Source organism: Ruditapes philippinarum, unplaced genomic scaffold (genome assembly GCF_026571515.1).
Source record: "Ruditapes philippinarum isolate M1 unplaced genomic scaffold, ASM2657151v2 ctg2111_1_1_1_1, whole genome shotgun sequence".
Lineage (NCBI taxonomy): Eukaryota > Metazoa > Mollusca > Bivalvia > Venerida > Veneridae > Ruditapes > Ruditapes philippinarum.
The window spans coordinates 190,309-218,150 of NW_026859386.1; the positions used below are offsets into that span (position 1 = coordinate 190,309).

The 27,842-nt window shown below is 34.2% G+C and overlaps 3 protein-coding genes across 4 annotated transcripts in view; 2 read left to right on the plus strand and 1 right to left on the minus strand.

Annotated features, from left to right (window-relative positions):
• Positions 1-7,004: 7,004 nt before the first annotated feature.
• LOC132756324 (uncharacterized) lies at positions 7,005-27,090 on the minus strand. 2 transcript variants are annotated; one of them, XM_060747364.1, is made up of 5 exons: positions 26,794-27,090; positions 14,293-15,351; positions 12,965-13,095; positions 8,220-8,310; positions 7,005-8,049 (listed from the first exon to the last, which is right to left on the minus strand). In XM_060747364.1, the coding sequence occupies exons 1-5, from the start codon at positions 26,946-26,948 to the stop codon at positions 7,923-7,925; spliced, it is 1,563 nt and encodes a 520-aa protein (XP_060603347.1). In that variant the 5' UTR covers positions 26,949-27,090; the 3' UTR covers positions 7,005-7,922. The 2 variants fall into 2 exon arrangements, with proteins under 2 accessions (XP_060603347.1, XP_060603348.1); XM_060747365.1 differs by lacking the exons at positions 7,005-8,049; positions 8,220-8,310; positions 12,965-13,095 and adding an exon at positions 13,190-13,840.
• On the plus strand, positions 17,040-21,869 carry LOC132756327 (uncharacterized). Its single transcript, XM_060747373.1, has 3 exons — positions 17,040-17,180; positions 18,837-18,974; positions 20,379-21,869. The coding sequence occupies exons 1-3, from the start codon at positions 17,061-17,063 to the stop codon at positions 21,789-21,791; spliced, it is 1,671 nt and encodes a 556-aa protein (XP_060603356.1). The 5' UTR covers positions 17,040-17,060; the 3' UTR covers positions 21,792-21,869.
• LOC132756325 (uncharacterized) overlaps positions 27,088-27,842 on the plus strand; it is a 44,187-nt gene continuing 43,432 nt past the window's right edge. The window contains exon 1 of the mRNA XM_060747368.1: positions 27,088-27,224. The gene's annotated coding sequence lies outside the window, so the exon portion shown is untranslated. The remainder of the gene's footprint in view (positions 27,225-27,842) is intronic.

Consider the following 27,842-nt stretch of genomic DNA (forward strand, 5'->3'; position numbering starts at 1 on the left):
TGAAATAAAATACATATCACTCACAGTATATCACTCATAGTGTGGGTAATACATGTACAAAATTTATAGCTTTGCAGAATTTTTTTGCACACTGCGTATTAATATATGATTGAATTTCCGTAAATTTCTAAAGTTACATAAATAATATAGTTGCTTTTTGTTCCTTATGGCATATTTCTCGATTCAAGTTTATTAATTTTAATTTAATACAATATCGATACGTTACACCGCAATGATAACACTCCGCTGTATTTGTTTGCGCAGCGTACGCGTTGCCGTTGAACGCCTGACGTCATTTTCTGTACATTCGTCTGTTTACAATTCCATATGAAGTTATTAATCATGCTTAAAAACAAGAAGAAAATTTTTTTGTTTTCCGTACATTTTTTTTCAGCAAACATAAACGTCACAAAATGGAAAGGCAATAATAAATTCAATAAAATTGCACTTCGACCAAGCCCATCATAGTTAGACAATTGTTGTTACATATCTAGGAGTTTCGTTCACTGCTGACAGTTCCTTTTTGCTCAAGTAACATTTTATATTGAAATGTATCTGTATTGAGAGTTTATTTGGATTCCATTCATTGCTTCTGGTCAGAAAATCGAGTATATATTAATCCGAAATTGTGACGTGCTCGTAAAAAATAGCGCGTATGTTATGAATAAGCAAAAATATCAACGCCTAAATCTTTTAAAAATATAAATATGCTTTCTCATCGTCAGGTCTCATTTCAAATTTTAAGCATTTGCAATGGAACATTGTTGTTGTTGTTTCATATGTATAAGTATAACTCTAGAACAATTCTCCTCATAAGCTGAACATTATTGCCGCACTTTGAAGTCTCAAACGTATCTGTATACGTCGAATTTCGTTACAAAATTACTCAAAGGGTGGGGGAAATAAAATCATGAGTACCGAAAAATTTGAGTCGGTGACCCCATTTTTTTTTTCGTTATTTTGACTAAGTATACATTTTAAAGGACGTTTAAAGAAAAAAAAATCAAAAATTTATTTCAGGAATTTTTTTAAATAAGCCGCTTTAAAGCCGAAAAATGCGGCCAAACTGAACGTCAAATTTTACACAAAATTGACAATTTTCTTTCCATTTTTCAAACATTTTTCGGCGTAAACAAGAAATTTTATATCAGCTTAAAGGAAAAAATAATTTCTGTCGAATGCTGTAGAATTTAAGATATTTTGTCCGGCAATGGCGTTGTAATACCCGTAAAAGTTGCCAAGGATACGCAACGACGTCATGTTCAAAAACGGGCTTTGATGGTCAACTTTGACGCCGTGTGTACAAAAATTGGCATAAAATCAACGAAATCCAATCAGAAATATGGTCAACTTTTTGCATGCCAATTTTCAAGACGCGACTCGAAAGTTCGCAAAGTGTCGCGTTCTACCTTAAATGAATTACATTACCGACACTTCTATTTTAAACAGAGTATGACCAAATAGATACATTTGCGTTTTCTTCCGTACACGCGAACTCCACATTTACTATTCACGAAATCTTACATAAACCAGTTGTAAAACTATCCGCTCATTTTTTAAAGCTTAAAGTAGTTACCGCCCAATGAGTGTGTCCCTTCGGAACGGATATTCGAACCCGAAAGATACTATTAGTCTGATATGCAAAACAATAATGTCTTAAAGCTGGAAAGCGAGTTACCAAGGGGAAATACTCAGCTGTACTATTGGTTGAAATATATCATGATTATTTCTCTTATACTATAGTACAAATCAGCTACTTCCATGTAAGACACGTTTTGTTTAAGTTGTTGGTTGAGTTTTTAAATTTTGTATGGAACTAAGGAGTGTGAATTTCAGTTGTTGAAACTTTTAATTGGTCATATATTTTATATCTTTTAGTAAATTGCAAAGGAGCAGTTTAATTTATTTGAGTTTCATTGAGCCCCGCAGAGCTACAAGTTGTTTCTTTGTCGCATTTTCGTGATTTCGTCTGGGGTGCCGCGGAAAGTAAGGTGGAAACACGAAATAAGTTAAAATGATCAGTTTGACCATAGAGCTATATTTAATCTGTATTAGATGTTTCTGATTTGAAGTATAATTTTCGTTTTGCGCCCCGCGGAGCAAAGGCCTAAAGCGCGAAATAACGACAAAGTTATAAATTTGCGTTTATTTAAGCTCCCTGTAGAATGCACAATTTTATGTGTTTGTGTGTGTGTGTGTGTGTGTGCGTGTGCGTGTGTGTGTCGTCTATTTTATAAGATGTCATTGGCAACTATAGCAACGAACGAGGATTTACGCTAGTGTAAAATGGCTGCTCACATCACAGCCATGCACTGCATACATTGAAAAGAACCGGATACAATGCTACCTTGATAAATGCCTGTTTAGATTTCGGCAGTAGTGAAAATTGAAGTCCATACTGTCACAGAATCTGACACTTTGTTTGTTTGTTTGTTTCATTTTACGCCTTTTTCAACAGTATTTCAGTCATATAGGCGGGTAGTTTCCTAACCATCGTTCCTGGAGAGTTACACCAGTACTAGACTACCTTCCTCCGACAGAATCTGACACAATGAGTCTTATTGATATAAAGGCAGTGCTGCCATGCTCACATTGGATATATCACAATGCCTTGGACAGTAATTAAGTATATCCTGATTAAACGATATATAAACTTTTAATATGTCATATGGCAACTTTCCAGACTTCAGGTGTTTCTTTCGTGCTTAATTGTAGGCACGAACGGGAACCCGGATAGAACCACCGACGTCCCATAAGTTACATGTGACTTACATAAAAGAATTCAAAGTCCATGGCGGGAGTCGAACCCACAGCGCTGAGAGGCAAGTTGTTTAAAGTCAACGACCATAACCATGCACTTGGCCACGGACGCCATTAATGAAGGATTTTCCATATGTTACTGACGCGAATATGATTTTTAGTCAAATCTCTCAATATGGCAATGCGGTATGAAATACAAGTATTTTCTAACAATATATTTATAGCAATAAAAACACACCACAGCACATGTACATATTGTTGACCACACACACTATAGGTAAAATAGATATTTTTTATTGAATTTTTATCACGATACAAGCAGATGTGAGATGTTTGCCACAATACAGATAAATGTAGGATGCTGACCACAATACAGATAAATGTAGGATGCTGACCACAATACAGATAAATGTAGGACGCTGACCACAATTAGGATTACTGTAGGACGCTGGCCACAATACAGATAAATGTAGGACGCTGGCCACAATACAGATAAATGTAGGATGCTGACCACAATACAGATAAATGTAGGATGCTGACCACAATACAGATACACGTAGGACGCTGACCACAATTCAGATAAATGTAGGACGCTGGCCACAATACAGATAAATGTAGGATGCTGACCACAATACAGATAAATGTAGGACGCTGGCCACAATACAGATAAATGTAAGATGCTGACCACAATTCAGATAAATGTAGGACGCTGGCCACAATACAGATAAATGTAGGACGCTGGCCACAATACAGATAAATGTAGGATGCTGACCACAATTCAGATAAATGTAGGACGCTGGCCACAATACAGATATTTGTAGGATGCTGACCACAATACAGATAAATGTAGGATGCTGACCACATTACAGATAAATGTAGGACGCCGACCACAATACAGTGGCAACAATACAGATAATGTAGGATGCTGACCACGATTCAGATATATGTAGGACTCTGGCCACAATACAGATAAATGTAGGACGCTGGCCACAATACAGATAAATGTAGGATGCTGACCACAATACAGATAAATGTAGGACGCTGGCCACAATACAGATAAATGTAGGATGCTGACCACAATACAGATAAATGTAGGATGCTGACCACAATACAGATAAATGTAGGACGCTGGCCACAATACAGATAAATGTAGGACGCTGGCCACAATACAGATAAATGTAGGACGCTGACCACAATACAGATAAATGTAGGACGCTGGCCACAATACAGATAAATGTAGGACGCTGACCACAATACAGATAAATGTAGGATGCTGACCACAATACAGATAAATATAGGATGCTGACCACAATACAGATAAATGTAGGATGCTGACCACAATACAGATAAATGTAGGATGCTGGCCACAATACAGATAAATGTAGGACGCTGACCACGATACAGATAAATGTAGGATGCTGACCACAATACTGATATTGTGAAACGCTGACCACAATACAGATAATGTGGGATGGTTGCCACAATGTGTTCTTTGATTGGGGTTTACGTCGCACCGACACAGTATAGGTCATATGGCGTTTTTCCAGCTTTACTGGTAGAGGAAGACCTCAGGTGCCATTCCGTGCATATTTCAGGTACAAATGGGCACCGGATTAGGACCATCGACGTTCCGTAAGCTAGATGGATAGCTCCCCCACCTGAAAGTCACTATCGGGATTCGAACCCACAGCTGTGAGTGAAAGTTGTATGTCTATTGTGTAGACACTGTTATAATAACAGATAAATGAATATATGAATATTTTATTGAAAATAACTTTAAACAATTTTATAACAACAACATATATATTGTATATATAGTATCAAAATTAGTTGAGAAAATAAACAATTTAATACAAAAGCATTGTAACTATGCACCGAAGAATTTAAACATACACGTGACTTAAAACAACAGTATCACATTCTCTAGAGATATGTTGTCATGGTTCTAATAATGATTGATTGTCTTCCTAAAGCAGTACATTTGTATCTAATGACAATAATGTAGACATTGTATAGTTCGTTGGTTCTATATCAATCAAAATAAACAAGAGTTGTAATCAGGTATTGGAAACAGTTATTCTGTGAAGATCAATAAAGCAGCAAATAGACACAGAAAGATATGTAAATATCCTCCAATAATATAAACAAATATATAAATATATACATGTATAACATATACAAGAGCAATATCTACTTTCAACATAGATCTTAACACTTTTCAAAATTATATAATTATTACTCTTAGTACAATAAAACAATCCTCTTTTTAACTAATTTTTCATTTTTGTTTTAGAAAATCTACTTGTAACAAGCATTTGATAGTATTGCGGGCAATACAGTAGTCCCCTACCGGTCCCTCAAAAAGTTCTTTAATTGTCATACACTCCTGTATATTGCCATTTATAATGAATTTGAGGATGAAGTCTGTATTTGAAAATATCAACCACAAAACATAATAAAATAAGTTTGTCTATATCACAGTAATGTGTTAAGTTTCCATGCTTAGTAAGGAAATTATGTTTATACAACCTTGTCATATTATTTAAAGTAAATCCTATAAGGAATGAAGAAGTTGGAGTGAAAATACCAGTTTCCTCGAAAAAAATCTAAGTTCAAGGGGGGACATAATTCTGGAAATAGTCTTGCTAGAGTATTTAACCTTCTCAAAAATGTCGAGTGATAATAAGAAACATATATATGAAGTTTGAAGTAGATACATTAGGAAATAAAGAAGTTATTTAAAAAAGACAACATTTTTTCCCCTAAAAAAATCTAAGTTCAAGGGAGGTAATACTGATATTTTTTTGCTAGAGTTATAAGCCTTGTCACATATGATGTGGTTGATGACCAGAAACTTATATTTAAAGTTTGAAGTAAACACCTTAAGAAATAAAGAACATATAGTGAAAAAGCTGAAAAATTTTAAATCAGAAATCTTGAAAATTCAGGCTATTTGTTGCCATAGCAACCAGAATTTTCAACATAGGAAGAAAAGAAAAAGATGTGCATAATCTCCAGACTGCCATCTACCAATATTTCAAGTTTCATAAAAATATTTTCAGTACTTTTTGAGTTATCACTGGATCCAGTTTATGTGCTAAATTTGCCATATTTTCAGACTATTTGTTGCCATAGCAACCAGAATTTTCAACATAGGAAGAAAAAAAAGACGTGCATAATCTCCATACTGCCATCTATCCATATATCAAGTTTCATAAAAATATTTTCAGTACTTTTTGCGTTATCGCGGGATCCAGTTTTGTGGACGGACGGACTGACGGACTGACAGACAGACAGACAGACGGACAGACAGACAGACGGACAGACGGACGGAGGGTAAACCTAAAGTCCCCTCCGGTTAAACCGGTAGGGGACTAAAAACGTTTTTAAATATAACGGCTTATTGTAAATTACAGTGTATAGTTACGGTAACGGTTTCTAAGGTGGTCAGTAACTGTACAGTATCATGTATATATATGATGACAATTCTCTCACACATCTCACAATACCATCTACCTCACATATCCAAGAGAACATCCCCATTTAAAAATGGGCCCTACATGGCAAAAACTAAAACATTAAAATGATACGTGAATAAAATGATGTAATAAATGACAGAAAAATGAAGATAAACTTTTGTATGTACAATAAAGAAAACTTCAGCACATACAATCTGATACCAGTACATCTTTCTTTCACATACACACAACATTATTATCAAATACATGTTTATTCTAGTGGAAATGATACAATAAATAAATACACACAAAAAAAACATTAAGATAATCTCATTACAATAATATCATAACAAAATATTTTTTTAGACAAATAAAACTGTCCAACTGAAAGTGATAAATATCCCCCAAGCCCCGCAGACAGTTTTTATTCCTACAACAAGAGCCGCTAAAAGCAGAGGCCACGCTTTTCTGATTACGACATGCAAAAATACTGAATAGGGACATTATTTTGGAAGACATTATTTTCAAAGATCAAGATCATATTTGAATTAACCATTAAAAATTTTGGCCAGGAATGATGCTTTGTCCTAGTATAAACCAAATCCACCAAATTTGATCAATAAAAATATGAGCTTTAAGATGATTCCTAGTTGAAAATCATTTACTTCCGACAGTTTGACGTTTATAAACATGTCATTGTGTCTAAATATCTATCAATTCTGTGTGAGCATCAAATATAAATTCTATGCATAAGTTACAAAGTTTTAAAGAATTCATAAAATATCAATTCATAAATAATAAAACTCTGGCAACTTTTTTACAATTCAATGAATTTACCATAGGATCCAATTCATTTATAGGTCAAGGTCAAATTGGGTTGAATATTCTTAAAATTAAGATCAAAAGGGTTATTATGTCAAAGTATGATTCTAACACGACCCGCATTTTTCCCTATTGAACATATAAGAACAGAAAGTGTGTGTTATTATGCAACAGATGCACAGTTTGACGTTCTATATTTAGACATGTGACGTAATCATTATACACGTGACGTAACCACTAAAAATCCGACGCGCTGAAAATAAGTACGGAAACAAATCAGGCGCAATTTTGCTTAACTATCAAGTACGGCAACATTTATTTGTTGATGTCGTGTTAGAATCGAAATAATATATCCAAATCAGTGATGTTATCGCTTGATAACATCACTGTTTGTCGTTCGGATGCGCATAATTATATCACTCGGGCTACGCCCTCGTGATATAATTCCTCGCATCCGAACTCCAAAGTGATGTTATTGAGCGATAAAATCACTGTTTGGGATATATTATTTCTTAAATACAATATACAGCCGATAACGTATAGCTTCTTTCACCCAAATTCAAGAAATTAACAATAAAGATCAAGGTTATTTATAGATGAAGGTAAACTTTCTTACGATATGCAGGCGCAAGTACACCTCATGAAAATTACTCCTATTATGCTTTATCATAATTGGTTGTGCGGTTTTTGAGAAGCGCACACAAGATTGCGTTCAAAGAAGGCCGGATGGTCAGTCTGAAATCGGTAAGTCTACCCATTTATAACTTTTGTTGTGTGGGAAATGAACATGACGCATTATTTTATATTCACAACTAGCAAAGTGTAAACACTTCACACATTGAAACACCTAGGACAACAATCTTCTGCATTTTCCAGTATAATTTACCAGGATTTCTTGTGAAAAGAGAATCTCAGTGAAGCTCCACATGCAGGGCAGTTAGGGTAGGTTTTCACCTCTTTCTTTGGTATATGCCAGCATTTACTACACCGGAGTCTATACTTCTTATATCTGAAGATAACCATAAACACTTAAATACAGGTGTATAAAGTTAAGATGAAAACCTGCCATTACAGTAAAACATGAGTAAATTCGAATAAATAAATAAATAAATAAATTTGAAACTTTTGAAAAATATTCCCAAAGAAATAACAATCATTGTTAAATAATTATAAATTTACCTGATACCACAAGCATTACAAAGCGGGGTACCATCCTCAGCGTCTCTCCACAGTGGTGTTCTACGTGTCTTACATGAGGTGCATGTCTTCACTGAAAATAAATAGAGAATACCATGCTAGTGTCTGATATAGGCAAGGCTTAGTGCGGACCTGATTAATTTTATAATATCAGACACTTGTTTGTATTCAATTTATCATATCTGCAATTTCAATATGCGTTTCTCTTTCTTTAAATCTCAAATGGAACAAAAAAAAAACTGCCAAGAACCACTCCAGTGCATGCCGCGCGCAGTTATATGCCAAAGGTCATATCTTTAAGAAATAGTCACAAATGTTTTACGCCAAATGTAAGAAAGATTTTAAAGTCCAAAAATGTATTCGTTTCAAAGTTCATCCGTTTAATATTTTCAAACTAATAAGAGGTAAAATATTCCATTCTCTTCATTTTATTTCATTATGTATTGATTAGGTGTCTGATAAAAACGTACAAAAAGTAAACAGATGACAAAGTAGAGGAAGGATTTAAGGAAGATCCCGGTTAGAATATATTTCAGTACCTAACGATAACTAGAGCAAGAGTAGGTCAGCTATGAGGGAATGTTTCAGCAATTTTAACTAAAATAACACAAGTTTTCAGATTGTAGCTTGGAATCTGGTCTAATCACAACATAATGTACATGTAATAAACTACTGTACCTGTTGTATGACAATCTTTATGACTGTAAGGTGGTGGGGATATATCAACAGAATGTACGTAATAAACTACTGTACCTGTTGTATGACAATCTTTATGACAGTAAGATGGTGGAAATATATCAACATAATGTATGTAATTAACTACCGTACCTGTTGTATGACAATCTTTATGACAGTAAGGTGGTGGGGATATATCAACATAATGTATGTAATTAACTACCGTACCTGTTGTATGACAATCTTTATGACAGTAAGGTGGTGGGGATGTATCAACATAATGTATGTAATAAACTACTGTACCTGTTGTATGACAATCTTTATGACAGTAAGGTGGTGGGGATATATCAACATTATGTATGTAATTAACTACCGTACCTGTTGTATGACAATCTTTATGACAGTAAGGTGGTGGGGATGTATCAACATAATGTATGTAATAAACTACTGTACCTGTTGTATGAAATCTTTATGACAGTAAGGTGGTGGGGATATATCAACATAATGTATGTAATTAACTACCGTACCTGTTGTATGACAATCTTTATGACAGTAAGGTGGTGGGGATATATCAACATAATGTATGTAATTAACTACTGTACCTGTTGTATGACAATCTTTATGACTGTAAGGTGGTGGGGATATATCAACATAATGTATGTAATTAACTACCGTACCTGTTGTATGACAATCTTTATGACAGTAAGGTGGTGGGGATATATTAACATAATGTATGTAATTAACTACCGTACCTGTTGTATGACAATCTTTATGACAGTAAGGTGGTGGGGATATATCAACATAATGTATGTAATAAACTACCGTACCTGTTGTATGACAATCTTTATGACAGTAAGGTGGTGGGGATATATCAACATAATGTATGTAATAAACTACTGTACCTGTTGTATGACAATCTTTATGACAGTAAGGTGGTGGGGATATATCAACATAATGTATGTAATAAACTACCGTACCTGTTGTATGACAATCTTTATGACAGTAAGGTGGTGGGGATATATCAACAGAATGTATGTAATAAACTACTGTACCTGTTCTATGACAATCTTTATGACAGTAAGGTGGTGGGGATATATCAACATAATGTATGTAATAAACTACTGTACCTGTTGTATGAAATCTTTATGACAGTAAGGTGTTGGGGATATATCAACATAATGTATGTAATAAACTACCTACCTGTGGTATGACAATGTTTATGACAGTAAGGTGGTGGGGATATATCAACATAACGTATGTAATAAACTACTGTTTCTGTTGTATGACAATGTTTATGACAATAAGGTGGTGGGGATATATCAACATAATGTATGTAATAAACTACCTACCTGTGGTATGACAATCTTTATGACAATAAGGTGGTGGGGATATATCAACATAATGTATGTAATTAACTACCGTACCTGTTGTATGACAATCTTTATGACAGTAAGGTGGTGGGGATGTATCAACATAATGTATGTAATAAACTACTGTACCTGTTGTATGACAATCTTTATGACAGTAAGGTGGTGGGGATATATCAACATAATGTATGTAATTAACTACCGTACCTGTTGTATGACAATCTTTATGACAGTAAGGTGGTGGGGATGTATCAACATAATGTATGTAATAAACTACTGTACCTGTTGTATGAAATCTTTATGACAGTAAGGTGGTGGGGATATATCAACATAATGTATGTAATTAACTACCGTACCTGTTGTATGACAATCTTTATGACAGTAAGGTGGTGGGGATATATCAACATAATGTATGTAATTAACTACTGTACCTGTTGTATGACAATCTTTATGACTGTAAGGTGGTGGGGATATATCAACATAATGTATGTAATTAACTACCGTACCTGTTGTATGACAATCTTTATGACAGTAAGGTGGTGGGGATATATTAACATAATGTATGTAATTAACTACCGTACCTGTTGTATGACAATCTTTATGACAGTAAGGTGGTGGGGATATATCAACATAATGTATGTAATAAACTACCGTACCTGTTGTATGACAATCTTTATGACAGTAAGGTGGTGGGATATATCAACATAATGTATGTAATAAACTACTGTACCTGTTGTATGACAATCTTTATGACAGTAAGGTGGTGGGGATATATCAACATAATGTATGTAATAAACTACCGTACCTGTTGTATGACAATCTTTATGACAGTAAGGTGGTGGGGATATATCAACAGAATGTATGTAATAAACTACTGTACCTGTTCTATGACAATCTTTATGACAGTAAGGTGGTGGGGATATATCAACATAATGTATGTAATAAACTACTGTACCTGTTGTATGAAATCTTTATGACAGTAAGGTGTTGGGGATATATCAACATAATGTATGTAATAAACTACCTACCTGTGGTATGACAATGTTTATGACAGTAAGGTGGTGGGGATATATCAACATAACGTATGTAATAAACTACTGTTTCTGTTGTATGACAATGTTTATGACAATAAGGTGGTGGGGATATATCAACATAATGTATGTAATAAACTACCTACCTGTGGTATGACAATCTTTATGACAATAAGGTGGTGGGAATATATCAACATATCGTATGTAATAAAGTACTGTACCTGTTGTATGACAATCTTTATGACAGTAAGGTGGTGGGGATGTATCAACAGAATGTATGTAATAAACTACTGTACCTGTTGTATGACAATCTTTGTGACAGTAAGGTGGTGGGGATATATCAACATACTAGTAATGTATGTAATAAACTACTGTACCTGTTGTATGACAATCTTTATGACAGTAAGGTGGTGGGGATATATCAACATAATGTATGTAATAAACTACTGTACCTGTTGTATGACAATCTTTATGACAGTAAGGTGGTGGGGATATATCAACATAACGTATGTAATAAAGTACTGTACCTGTTCTATGACAATCTTCATGACAGTAAGGTGGTGGGGATATATCAACATAATGTATGTAATAAACTACTGTACCTGTTGTATGACAATCTTTATGACAGTAAGGTGGTGGGGATATATCAACATACTAGTAATGTATGTAATAAACTACTGTACCTGTTGTATGACAATCTTTATGACAGTAAGGTGGTGGGGATATATCAACATAATGTATGTAATAAACTACTGTACCTGTTGTATGACAATGTTCATGACAGTAAGGTGGTGGGGATGTATCAACATAATGTATGTAATAAACTACCTACCTGTGGTATGACAATCTTTATGACAATAAGGTGGCGGGGATATATCAACATAATGTATGTAATAAAGTACTGTACCTGTTGTATGACAATCTTTATGACAGTAAGGTGGTGGGGATATATCAACATAATGTATGAAATAAACTACTGTACCTGTTGTATGACAATCTTTATGACAGTAAGGTGGTGGGGATATATCAACATAATGTATGTAATAAAGTACTGTACCTGTTGTATGACAATCTTTATGACAGTAAGGTGGTGGGGATATATCAACATAATGTATGTAATAAACTACCTACCTGTGGTATGACAATCTTTATGACAGTAAGGTGGTGGGGATATATCAACATAACGTATCTAATAAAGTATTGTACCTGTTGTATGACAATCTTTATGACAGTAAGGTGGTGGGGATATATCAACATAATGTATGTAATAAACTACTGTACCTGTTGTATGACAATCTTTATGACAGTAAGGTGTTGGGGATATATCAACATAACGTATGTAATAAACTACCTACCTGTGGTATGACAATCTTTATGACAGTAAGGTGGTGGGGATATATCAACATAATGTATGTAATAAAGTACTGTACCTGTTGTATGACAATCTTTATGACAGTAAGGTGTTGGGGATATATCAACATAATGTATGTAATAAACTACCTACCTGTGGTATGACAATCTTTATGACAGTAAGGTGGTGGGGATATATCAACAGAATGTATGTAATAAACTACTGTACCTGTTGTATGACAGTCTTTATGACAGTAAGGTGGTGGGGATATATCAACATAATGTATGTAATGAACTACTGTACCTGTTGTATGACAATCTTTATGACAGTAAGGTGGTGGGGATATATCGTCAGTATCGGAGGTGTATTGTGGTGTAGAACATCTATTACCATACACTGTTGATCGTCTTCTTGGTGACCGCACCTTCACATTACTTTTTCAAAAATATAACTGACAAATAATATGTGAACAGTTTGGCATTAGATCTACCCTGCGTTATATTATTCAAATACGCTATGTAATTACAGTTCGTATGATTTCGGCAAACTTTCGTACCAGTCTACAAAGCTCTCAAGATTATCGTGTTTTTTTTTTAAATATTAACGTTTTATTTAATTACAATCACAGTCCGATCAAAGCCAGAGACACAACATATTTTTTGTTAGTCTGGTCAAAGATAGATGTACATGTATAGCAATTACAAGAAGACAAAGACGACCCTGTACTGTATACTTAACTACCACATTCAATGAATTTAAAAACAAACAAAAGAAAAAAAAACATTATAAAAACAACAACATGCTTTGTAAAATGTAGAAAATTAGCAACAACATAACCAATAAATTGTAAGATTCAACATTCCCCAATACAATTTGTTCAATGTTTACACCCGGCTTACATACATGGGGTATTGTATATATAAATATTGTTTACCTCATTAAATACTGTACCAAACAAAAATGTTTATGAAACATGTATGCCGACCCCCCTACCCTTATGTAAACTAAATACTTATGACCATTAAATCAATATGGTCATTTACTAGTCATGATCAACAACCACACATTTTGACTCCACAAATTTAATGACTGAAGCCCGACGCGTTCTTTTGTTAGTTGGTCGGATAAGCTCCTGTTGTTGGAATCAATGACAATGACCTTGACATTTGACTACATGACCTAAAATCAAAATAGATCAACAACTTGTCATGACTACAGACCAGTGCGCTCGCAAGTTATTAGCAAAACAAGCATTTTGTGTCCAAGGCTTCAGTTACCTTCACCTTTAAACTATTGACCAAACAATCAATAGTAGCCTTGTTCAACCTCCACACAAAATAATGATATTGCAGGTTTATGCTTTGTTATGCTTTCTCTAGAAATTGGTCGGACAAACATTTTCTGGTCAACGCCACTGTGGCATCTATCTTTAAATGATTGACAATTTTAATCAATATGGGTCATCTGTCATGACCACCCTCAACACTAAACCATAGGACTGTAAGCAAAGGTATTATTAAGTAATTGGTCGGAAAAGGTGTGGACTTCAGGGTTAAACAATATAAAATTATCCCCATATTTTCAAAGGGGTGTATAATAAAATGTTTAATTCTAAAATAAAATAAATATACCTATAAAATGCGGACATATGTAAGCGGCTATGTCCGTTACTAAATGAAGTCTGAAAGCGCACTGTGACACCTTTAAATGAAGGATCATCTTTCACCGCACTACGACGTGGATATCTGGCTTTTCTCTTGCTCTTGTTTGACACATTTATGATGTCCTGTTTCGCTTTAGGCGGGTCTTCTTCAGAACTCGATGCTTCAACTGATGTTTCGGTGTCGCTCACGCATGCGTCACTTATATCGCTATATTTTTGAACTAGTTGTAGATTATTGTTTTTATCTATGCCTAGTGAGTCATCGTCATATTCATTTGACATGCTGTTCAAAGTGAACTTTTGTTTATCATCTAGACATTCAGAATCTACCTCACATGTATAGGCGATTGTATTTTGAGATTCAACTGTATCCCTGATTATAGGTGTTGTGTAATGGCTCGTGATGGTAGCCGTTTTACAACTTTCTTCTCCAATTTTACAAAAGGTGCTAGTATCAGCCGAAGAGTCATTCGTAACACTTTCGACAATTTTTCGAGCCTCTGCAATATCATTTATAAAGTTGTGTTCCGGATTTCTTTGAGCAATATTTACCAAATGTAATGGACGTGAGTTTAACAAAGAGGCTATGGTGCTATGACCACGGGTTAACTCTGAGACGTGACTCTGCTCATTGCCAGTGCTTGTTAGAGATATGAGTTTGGCGTATTCACTTAGAAGTCGATTAGAGTGGTAATCTTGGTAATTTATACCAGTATACTGATTAGAAACAACATTATTCAGGACGGTGTTTGATATGCTTCTTGGCTGGTCAACATTCCACTTTGGAGTGTCGCATTGTGCAATAAAGTAAGATCTTAATGCTAGAGGGGGGACTTGAAAACTTCGTACTTGTATTGGGGAACTCTGTGTTATCTCAAAACGTGATGAATGTTGATCTGGTAAAGTTCTCCTATTTGGTGTGGAGCTTTGAAGAAAACTTTCTCTGCGTGTAGGCCACACGTCATCATCCACTTCCTGTGACGGACACAGGTCGACAAATCCACTGTCGTCTGCATTGTATGTCGGGCTGAAATTAAAAAATAAAAGTTTTGCATAATCCCTTCCCGTCAGTTTTCATTCTTCATTAGTAATTGTAAGAAATCATGCATGAAACGATAATATTAAATAGTGCGCGCTTATAACGAACATATTACTACTTTCTCTACATAGAGTTTTCTCCCTTGGTGTTATCTGTATTGTAGACTTGATTCTGTGTACCTGTTATTGATTTTGATCTCCGTTCTTTTCAAAACATTTGCACAGTCAATACGATCTGTCAGATAACATAATACGACATAAAGAAAGTAAATAATATCATACAATTATAGACTATTTAGGTCGATATATAGTTTTTCTGGCCTGGTGAATCGACAATCGTCCTCTCAAGTCCAAAAAAAAATCTGTTGTTTCGTATACCAATAACAGTAAATGCGTTTATTTCTGTTAGATTTCGTCACCACTGTGTTTCAAAGATAAAAATTTACAAATATTTGACCATTGGACAAATTTCGTCAACACTGTGTTTCAAAGATTAAAATTTACAAAGAATTGACCATGGAAATAAGCTTTTAGCTTAAAGGGCAATCCTAGGTTATCATAAAACATACAAATCAATTTAATAATTTTTTGTTGCTTTTTTTGTGTGTTTTATATATGCAAGTTGATATATGTGACAATATGGTATGTATTTATGCATATTCTCTGAATGAATCGATACTGTTAAGAAGTTTCTATTTTGTCTCTGACAGCATCTGTGAAATAAGCGCCGGGTTTATATGTCCATTTTTGCAGACATACATCATTCAGAACGCCGCTTTTATGATTGGTATACGATAGGCAGTGATCACCCCTTATCAGTACAAAGATCTCTGCCAACACACATTTTTAACAGTATTTTGTGAAGAATATTTTTTTAGCTTTTGAATTTATTTTTCATTATTTTGTATACTTTTGATATAATTGATAAACTATAACACACCAGAAAGAGTAAAAATGACGTTAGGTTTTCTAATTAACGGTCGATATCGTTGTTACGTAAAATGACGTTCATCTTCATAGAGGATATTTGTTTGTTTTGCATGTAGGATTGAAATATAATTTCACTGAGTGAACACCAGGTGCAATATTTTACACGAGTGGCGTAGCCACGAGTGAAAATATAATAGCTGGTGTTCACGAATGAAATATATTTCAATCTTATATGTAAAACAAATAAATTTTCTTTTTATTTCATACTTTTTAAGTGATTTTAAGTATCTGATTACTGATTTTGCCGCGTAACGTCGCGCATTCTCCTTTGTGACGTCATCTCATCATGACGTCACGTCATCAATTTTGAAATATAGTTCTGTTAAATTTCTCTAATTTTGTTACCATTTTTTTACATGATGTATGATGACATCGACTTTCTTTCCTAAAGAAACAACAAAATTTACGTATGACGGCATTTATTTCTGTCTGTTATTCCATTTAGTTATGATTTTCTTTTCATCCGCATTCAGATATAGTCCGGCTACAGTGAAAATTATATTTTATAAATTTCACTAGTGGTTTATCGGAATATAATCATCTGATATATTACAATAAAACACCGGAAAGCATGAAATAAATGTGACGTCTTTAAATTCTGCCAATGAAGGTAATTACTGTGAGCTGTTTGACGATAATATTGAGTTGATTGACGTCATAGACGTAAAAGTTAATACATCATTACGTCATTACCATAGCTACCATTAAATGCCCTATACTCAATTTGATAAGTGTGTATTTTTTTGTATTAGAATATATATTAAAATCATTGACAAGGCGGATTACAAGACTTCCCACCATTACCACAAAATGGAGGAAATAGTAATTGTAAGTATAATGTATATACTTTTTAAACATTTTTTAACTTCAATTCATAGTCAGGGAATCTTATCTCTAGCTAATTTTAATAATAATAATAATAATAATAATAATAATAATAATAATAATAATAATAATAATAATAAAAAAATAATATAAAAAATAATAATAATAATAATAATAATAATAATATAAGAAAAAATATAATAAAGAATAATATAATAAATATAAGGTAACCGATGAAGATATCGTAAAATATCGTTGTTTACAATTCCTTAATTATAAGTAGGTAGGTTAACATATGGAAGGCAAGATTAGTAAGTAAATTAATTATATTTAAACACTAAAGTTATTAATAAATAGAGAAAATTGAATGAGTGTAAGTTCAATACTGAATTTATTGAACGAGTTGAATACAATTATATTATGCGAGCCTTTGGGGGAGCATATTATTTTATTCAACGAGTTCAATAAATTCAGTGATGAACTTACACTCATTCAATATTCTATTTATTACATACCCAAAATAAAGAAAATTACAAAGCAACTATATATGTCATCTATTCTAAATATAACATAGATATTTCACGATGATCCAAAGTGAATAATATTAAAAATAAATTACACTTAGATTTTATTTTTTTCATTTTAAAGAGTAGAACATGCACATACATTAAATACATATTACATGTATACATAAAGTATACTCGTATGATATTTGTTATTGATTTTCCCTATAAGCTATAAAATAAGAACTTTTGATATTTTGCACAGACACTTGGGGTTTGGAGCTCAAAACGCCTTTAAAATCCAATTAAATGCATATTTGTCAATCCCAGCACATGTTTTATAATAATAATATAGATGTTGAAATATGATTTTTTTTCAAAAAGGCTTTTATTAAGTTTTTTTGATATTTATGATCAGTACATGTGCTGGGATTGACAAATATGCATTTTATTTGGATTTTAAAGGCGTTTTGAGCTCCAAACCCCAAGTGTCTGTGATATTTTGCATGGATATTATTCTTGAAATGGGGTTTTCAATGCTGGACCTATTCAAAGAGTCAACCTTGACAAACTGATCTCTAAATTATGTTCCAATAAATTGTACTTTTTTAGTGGAGTGTGTGATTTTTCATCTTCACACAAGTGCATAGAATTTGACCTACAGATCGTCCGGTTTCTATTCATGCTAATTTTTTTCATTGTCAAATTAACACTATATTTCACAAGATTGACAGTTATAATAATGATTGACCAACAGTTGATATGGATAAAATATAACTCTTCCTAAACTGTATAAAAAATGAACCTAAACAAATTCAACTGAAGCCAATGCCGACGAACAGTCATGACAATAATGTTTTTTCGAAAACATCTAAAACAGTGACACATATTTGCTTAGATTCCTGTATAGTAAAAGATTCTCTCAATATTATTTAAGACGGTTGGCAGGCACATTAACCACCTTCTCACGGTTTTCATGGGTTTATGCCTTTGCTATAGCCATTGCCCATATTGTTTGTGTATTTATAAAAAATTATTACCTTATTATTAATTTGTTTTTGCTGTATATTAGTTAGTATTGTTCTCATCAGATAAAACAATTAATTTTCCTAGTTACATACAGTCTAAAATATCTGCAGAAACCATATATTTTCAGGGCATTGCCTTACTTCAATACCAGGACGATTGTATGAAAAGGTCAAGGTCACGTAGACAAAACAAGTGTAGAAACAATAAATACGCATGCTCCCAACAATGTCATTCGTACAAGAAAGTACCAACCCCATATAAAACGGTATGTTGGTCTTTTTCTTTGGTAAAATGGTGATTATTGAGCCGAATAATAATAAAACCATGCCATTTTATAAAAAAAAAATTTTTGGGTCACGTGGCCAAAATGTCAATCAAGGGCAAAACAATATATTTTCGACTTTTAAGTGAGTGAAAGTACAAAATAAGTACTGTAAAATGAATAAAAGATATTAAAATCGAAGCGGAGTTATATGTCCAACATTACAGATTTCTTAAAAATCAGTGTCTATGATAATATGGTTATTATTATCTCGCTATGAAATGACGGGAGGTGGTAGTGTGTGTCACATGTTGCGAAAGATGTTGCAAACTGACTGAGATTCGGACCGGGACTCTCGAGGTCAAAAGGTCAATGCCATAGCAGGGTACTGAACTTATGAGTATTTCTCATATTTATTAATCGCAGTTTATGTCTTATACATTACTTCTGTATACATGATAGAACTTCAAAATGAAATTTCCCTTATGACAATTATACATGACAACTATGTCAAGGTGAGGGTGAGAGCATGGGAATAAAGTGTATTACTAACACTGGTATATTCGTTCATGTATGATCATTGATCAATGTCTCATTAACTGTTACTCATGAGGCAGCTATGGTTACTTATGACCATTACAAGATGATGTTGTGTTATGCATGTCTAATTCTAGTTATAAGGTTAGTGAATACACAACATATTTGTTAACAAAAGAGCACAAGCAAATGTTTGTGGTTAAATCGATTGTTATTCAAATAAAAGGTCAGAGTAGAGATCTATCCATTAAGTCAAAGGAAAAGGTCACGCGGTAGTGTGTTGAAACAAGTGCATTTCAGATACAGTCGAACTTCGTTCGCTTGAACGCAAATGTGTTCGAGAGATCGGTGGAATCCTTAAATGAATTTTTACTTGAAGTTGTTTTTAAACATTATATGAATACATATGAATTACTAACAATAATAATTCCAGTTCTCATCTCGTTTATATTTGGAACGAATTCAATAATAAATAACAGCAATGGGTTAAAGACAAGATGATATTGTTGATTTCTACTCTAATGACAAATAGCTCGCAAAAATGGGCGGGAAAGAAAGCTCGTGAAATATCACGGAACAGTTTTGAAAAACCAGTTCTTCTATCTCCCATACAACAGAGGAAACAAGTCGGGCATATGGCTGACCAATGCTCATCGATATTGCTTAGGTGATGAAAACTGTTGAGAATCACCTATTAGATACCGATGTTAAACAATTAGTCCACAATTGAATAACAAACGGAACGCCGCAGTTGTCATAAATACTAAAATTGCTATTTTAACCGGTAATATTTGTAACTTTATTGGTAAAACTCGTACGCCGAATCATTTGCAAGTGTATAATCTTTTCTTAATATGTTTGCTTTTGCAGGGAAGAAGCACGAACAAAACAGTTTATAAAGGAATATCTGAATCTCGTAACAATGCAATCAAACCTGTAAACAACAGGCGGTCAGTAAGTTCCTTCGATACAGATAGCCAAAAACATTCTTTAACCACTCATAAAACAGATACCATACAATCTTCAATATCTGATTTTGTAGAACCTAAAAAGAAAAGTGTACCTTCACCAAAAAACACACCAGTTACAGCCCAAACTTCTAACTGTGACAACTTTTCAAACACTGTCCAGAGAGGTGAAATAGGTACAACTGTATGCAATGACAAAACATATAGGGCTATAGAATCTGTATCTTACAACAACAGAGAAGACAAAGAAAAGTATGCATCTGCCGTCAAAACAAACAACATAGAAATGTTTACACCCACTGTCCAAATAAATACAATAGATGAATCTACATCCATTATGTCTACATCTACTGTCCAAAAAGATAGCACGGAAAAATCTACAACCACTATCAAAATAAATGAATTAGGAAAGCCTTTATCCATTGTCAAAAATGACGCAGAAAATTTTGTATCAACTCTCATAATTGAAGATATTAAAAAGCCTTCACCTTCTGTCCAAAATGCTGACGTGGAAACTTCTACAGACAGTGTCCAAAAAGAGACTGAACAGTCTGCATCCTCTGTTAAAACAGATGAAATAGAAAAGCCTGCATCCACTATCAAGGCAAACGAAAATGAAAACAGGACACCTAAACTACAAACTGACAGCACAGAAAATAAATTACATAATGCACAATCAAAATCGAGTGTCATTCAAATCAAACATACAGGAAAATCTGCTTTCGCTTTCAAACCATGTGTTACAGAAAAGTCTATTTCCGCCATAAAAATTGGCGGCACTGATAACCAACCAACTTCCGTTCAGAGGTCGCCCAAAGATGATTCTGCATTGTGTATCAAAACGAATGCTAAAGGTAATACTGTTATAGATGTTAAATTGACAGCAAAGAATTATGATGGTAGACTAGCTAAAGATTCCAAGTACACCTTTAATAGATTCAAAACTGGATATCTCAAAGACTCTGCACCGGAACACGATCTGTCTGACACTATAGGTATTTCAGCCACTGTAGGACCGGATTCTACAACAATAGGACCGGATTCTACACCAATAAGACCGGATTCTATACCAATAGGACCGGATTCTACAACAATAGGACCGGATTCTACAACAATAGGACATACAGATAAAGGATATTTAACTCAATTAGTACAAACAGACGAACATAGAAATTTTAACAAGATAAATAACATTAAAGGGTCTAAAGTTTCTATCAGCAAGGAAACATTAGATTCTACGTTTGTATACAGTGCGGCTACCTTCCAAGAGACAAACGAGAACAACACTCTGCTTGTTTTTTCTCGTTATCATTAACCGGATGCTGTTTGTTTTATATAAAATACGAAAGCCAAAACTACAATTTAACTTTGCTTAATTATACCAGTAAAAATTCACGATAGTTGCATTTTTTAAAGTATATATATAATATAATACTCCTTATTATTAAAACAACAGTCAAACATAGGTTTATGGGTTACAGTATTTAAATATTGTTACCCGAGGCGTTCAGGTTAAGTGCTTTTACGAGGGATGATATTTAATTGTTAAACGCCTATGTGTTATTTATATTATTACCTCGAACAAATACTGTAACGATCTGAAATGTTCAACAAAACCTTACTGTAACAAGAGCCGGTTGAACCGGGTGATGCTCCCCGACTAGGATTTGGACACAGAAAAGTATATCTTTTGTAGTTTCAGGGTTATGTCCCAGACAAAGTTCAAAGTTTGATAATTCCAAAATAGTTGTAAAATCCGACTTCAAATAACGACATTATGGGCTGGACACAATTTTGCTTCATGGTCATGCTGTGATCTTGACCTTCAAGGTAGCGACCCAAATGTTGCACGCGACACATTGTCTCAATATGGTAATCATTTCTGTGAAATAGTTATGAAATCCGACTACAAATAACGAAGTTATGCGCTGGACACGATTTTGCTTCAAGGTCATGCTGTGACCTTGACCTTCAAGGTAGTGACCCAAATATTGTGTGCGACACGTCGTCTCAATATGGTGATCATTTCTGTAAAATAGTTGTAAAATCCGACTTCAATTTACGAAGTTATGGGCCGGACACGATTTTTGTTCAAGGTCATGCTGTGACCTTGACCTTCAAGGTAACGACGCAAATGTTGCGCGCGACACGTCGTCTCAATATGGTGATCATTTCTGTAAAATAGTTTTAAAATTCGACTTCAAATAACCAAGTTATAGGCCGGACACGATTTTTGTTCAAGGTCATGCTGTGACCTTGACCTTCAAGGAAGCGACCCAAATGTTGCACGCGACACGTCGCCTCAATATGGTGATCATTTCTGTGAAATAGTTGTAAAATCCGACTTCAAATAAGGGAGTTATGGGCCGGACACGATTTTTGTTCAAGGTCATGCTGTGACCTTGACCTTCAAGGTAGCGACCCAAATGTTGCGGGCGACACGTCGTCTCAATATGGTGATCATTTCTGTGAAATATTTTTAAAATCCGACTTCAAATAAGGAAGTTATGGGCCGGACACGATTTTGTTCAAGGTCATGCTGTGACCTTGACCTTCAAGGTAGCGACTCAATGTTGCGGGCGACACGTCGTCTCAATATGGTAATCATTTCTGTGAAATAGTTTTAAAATCCGACTTCAAATAACAAAGTTATGGGCCGGACACGAATTCGGGACGTACGTATGGACGGACGGACTGACGGACAACCCGACGACTATATGCTCCCCCAAATTTTTCGGGGAGCATAATAAAACTAACATAATTCATAGGATATGTTAGTATACTTCGTAACTCGCAATGAACACAATCGACAGCGTTTTTATGTTAACTTGCAAAGAACATAATCGACGGTGTTTATATGTTAACTTGCAAAGAACACAAACGACGGTGTTTAAATGTTAACTTGCAAAGAACATAATCGACGGCGTTTATATGTTAACTTGCAAAGAACACAATCGACGGTGTTTATATGTTAACTTGCAAAGAATACAATCGACGGCGTTTATATGTTAACTTGCAAAGAACATAATCGACGGTGTTTATATGTTAACTTGCAAAGAACATAATCGACGGTGTTTATATGCTAACTTGCAAAGAACATAATCGACGGTGTTTATATGTTAACTTGCAAAGAACATAATCGACGGTGTTTATATGCTAACTTGCAAAGAACATAATCGACGGTTTTTATATGCTAACTTGCAAAGAACATAATCGACGGTGTTTATATGTTTACTTGCAAAGAACATAATCGACGGTGTTCACAAACTAACTTAAAATGAACACAGTCGACAACGTTTATATGCTAACTTATAATACTGCACGTTTGTAACGTCATTTTTCATTGGATAATCGTCACGTTGATATAGTTTTATATACACGGCTTCTGTCGATTCATGAATAATCTTACTTTTTTCTCTAAAAATGATGCCTGCTGTACTATAAATTCGTCATAATTATTGTTGACAGGTTATATGGCCGTATATAAACGGCTGTTGCAATATAACCCTCGCCCGATGGCTCGGGTTATATTTACAAATAGCCGTTTATATAGGGACATATAACCTGTCAACGATCTTTAAAACTAATATTGTAATAAACACAATCAACGGCGTTTTAATGCTAACTTGCACTGAACATAATCGACAGCGTTTATATGGTAACTTGCAATGAACTTAATTAATCAACGACATTTATATGCTAACTTGCAATGAACACAATCGACGTGGTTTATATGCTAACTTGTAATGAACACAGTCGACAGCGTTTATATTACTAGTTATAAAGATTGTTGACAGGTCATATGGCCCTATATAAACGGCTATTTGTAAATATAACCCGAGCCGCTAGGTGTGGGCTATATTGCAAACAGCCGTTTATATACGGCAATATAACCTGTCAACAATCTTTATAACGAATTTATAATACAGCAAGCATCATTTTTTTAAAGAAAAAAAGTAAGATTTCTTCATGAGTCGACAGCAGCCGTGTATATAAAACTACATAAACGTCATGAATATCCAATGAAAAGCGACGTTACAAACGTGGAGTATATAAGCTTAACTGCAATGCACATAATCAATTGCGTTTATATGCTAACTTGTAACGAACATAATCGACGACGTTCATTAGTTTATATGTTTACTTGCAATGAACATAATCGACGGCGTTTATATGCTAACTTGCAATGAACATAATCAACGGCGTTCATTAGTTTATATGCACATAATCAACGGCGTTTATTTGTTTATATGTTTACTTGCAATGAACATAATCGACGGCGTTTATATGCTGACTTGTAATGAACATAATCAACGGCGTTCATTAGTTTATATGCACATAATCAACGGCGTTTATTTGTTTATATGTTTACTTGCAATGAACATAATCGACGGCGTTTATATGCTGACTTGTAATAAACATAATCGACAAAGTTTATATGCTTATTTGTAATGAACATAACCGACGAAGTTTATATGCTATATTTTAATGAACATAATAGCGTTTATATGCTTACTTGCAATGAACATAATCGACGTAATTTATAATTGAGCCGCGTCATGACAAAACCAACATAGTTAGTTGGCGACCAGCATGGATCCAGACCAGCCTGCTCATCCACGCAGTCTGATCAGGATCCATGCTGTTCACTTTACAATCCTATTACAAGAAGAGATACTGATAGCGAACAACATGGATCCTGATCAGACTGCGTGGATGCGCAGACTGGTCTGGATCCAGGCTGGTCGCAAATGCACTATGTTGGTTTTGTCGTGACGCGGCTCATATGCTAATTTGTAATGGACAGTATCAACGGCGTTTATTAGTTTATATGCTAACTTGCAATGAACATAATCGACGACATTTAAACTTTATATGCTAAATTGCAATGAACATAATCAACGGCGTTTATATGCTAATTTGTAATGGACATAACCGACGAAGTTTATATGCTAACTTGCAATTAACATAATCGACGAAGTTTATATGCTAACTTGCAATGAACATAATCGACGAAGTTTATATGCTAACTTGCAATTAACATAATCGACGTAGTTTATATGCTCACTTGTAATTTGAACTTGCGTGAATTTTGCGTAGTTCTGAAGTTCTTGATTGGCAAAATGTTCAGTTAAAACTTTGTTCTCAATGAAACGTCATTTTCTACTTTTTTATCTGCAACCAATATTGAATTTCATGATTTTGAAGAAAACAACAGCAAGCAGTTTGACAATTTAACTGGTATGTTTACGAGCTACTTTTAGATTACACAATATAATACATTTATACCCCAAAAAAGGAACCAAAAATGTGTTGGGAAAACAAGCGTTTTCAATCAGGTGGTTCAGACTCAATTACAATACAAGTTGTTTAAAAACAATTTAATGAATAGAAGGATTAAATTTTTGAAACTATCCATATTACGAGTATTGGGGAAATAAACGTATGACTGCAGAGTAATGTATGCACGATAGATATCAGTTTTGAGTGCATTGTTGTAGAATAACGCACAACTCTATTCAGATGTGCAGGAATATAATCACGAAGGGCGATAGGCCCAAGTGATAAATACATAGAGCATTTGAACTATTAACCGTGCAATACAGTGCATTAAAATAAAAGAATATAATGCAAGAAAAATTAATATACATTTCCATTCTAACATGCTAATAAAAAGACAATTGATTAACAGATTAAAACATGTTGAACTACATTGAGCGAAGAAGTAATTTTCCGGACATATGCACTTGATTGCCCTATCTGTTTGTACTGAGGCCATTAAACTGTATCAATGATTTTTTTCCAGGATTTTGGAAAAATGACCCATACCCATGGAATTGGGAATTTAAGGGATTTTTTGTTAAAAATTGGGTAAAAATGCACAACTGAAATTTTGAAGTGATTAAATGAATGCAAATAATAACTGTCTAGGATAGCATCTTCAAACATTTAAGCACTATTACAGTGAATGAGCCCCTATTTTTCAAAGATTATAGAAATTTTTATTCAATAATTTTATTTTATAACTTTTAATTGGGAATTTTTTACTGTGGATTGGGAAAATAATATGACCCAATAACGGCTATAAAATAAGCCAAAAAATCCCTGCTGTATAATTATTGAAATACAAAAGAACAATGTCAAATAAAGGTCAAATCCTGCAACGACTCAAAATGGAAAGTTTGAAAACAATTTGGCCAAATCGACCATATAGGACCATCAAGTTCATCTTATATCTTGTTCGTATACAACCGTTTGCTTCTAAACTACTTCATATGAGATAAAATCAAATGCTACAACAGTTTTAAAATACTCACCTTTTGAACTTGGGTGTGTGTTTACTGTTGTCTTCATTTGAAGTATCACAATTCGATCCCTCTGTATTTTGATCTTGGACCCTTTCAGAGCTCCCTTTTGATTCACTGTGATCAATATTCTCCGTTAGCCATGTCTGATGGCGCGACCCTTCCATTTTCCGGGAGAAATCAACTGTAAATAAGTTACTTGTCTATATGTCAGAAGCGTTCCATCATGTACATTTCATGACATGTACTTGATTGTGTTAATCTATTTTTAAAATCGGTCGAGCGATGATTGGCCCGAAAAGCACGCGCTTCACGAGGTTGACAGGTGATAAATAGTGTAAGAGTCATGTACATTTTATTAACACAAACGGGAAAATATGAGTGTTCCGCTACACCTGTGTCTCTGTTAATAATTTTACATAAGCACAATGACAGACTCAGTGGTACGTTTATTTTTGTTTTTGTTGTTGTTGTTCTGTCAAAAGCGATCAGAAACTTCTACGGTACCAAGCAATATAGCCAAGCATGCATGTACAACATTATTGCCTTATTGAATGTAGGTATACTAAGTTATGACGCCGTCCCCCACACATATATACAACCCCTAGCAACCACGAACTTCAGATGTGTCTCGTGGGCAATAACTATGATGTGACTTTTCTACATATGCATGTAGGCATCATTTGTTTTGTACAACATCATCATGTTTAAATGATCAAATAATATACATGTATATTATATATGTGAATGCTTAATAAGCTGAAAATACGAAAACTACAAGCTGGAGACATTTTTCTGGAAGACAAAAGGATCACACTTGTCTTAGAGGCATAATTACCACGGATTAGGCACTGGTCCCCTTTTTGTGTCGCCTCTACAGAGTAGTGGCGACATATAGGGATTACTTCTCCGTCGTCTGTCTGTCCGTCTGTCTGTCTGTCTGTCCGTCTGTCCGTCGGTCCGTCACAAAACTTGTCCGGACTACTCCTCATAAACTACTGGTGCAATTTCATCCAAACTTTACAGGAATGATCACTACCAAGTCTAGTTGTGCATATTGT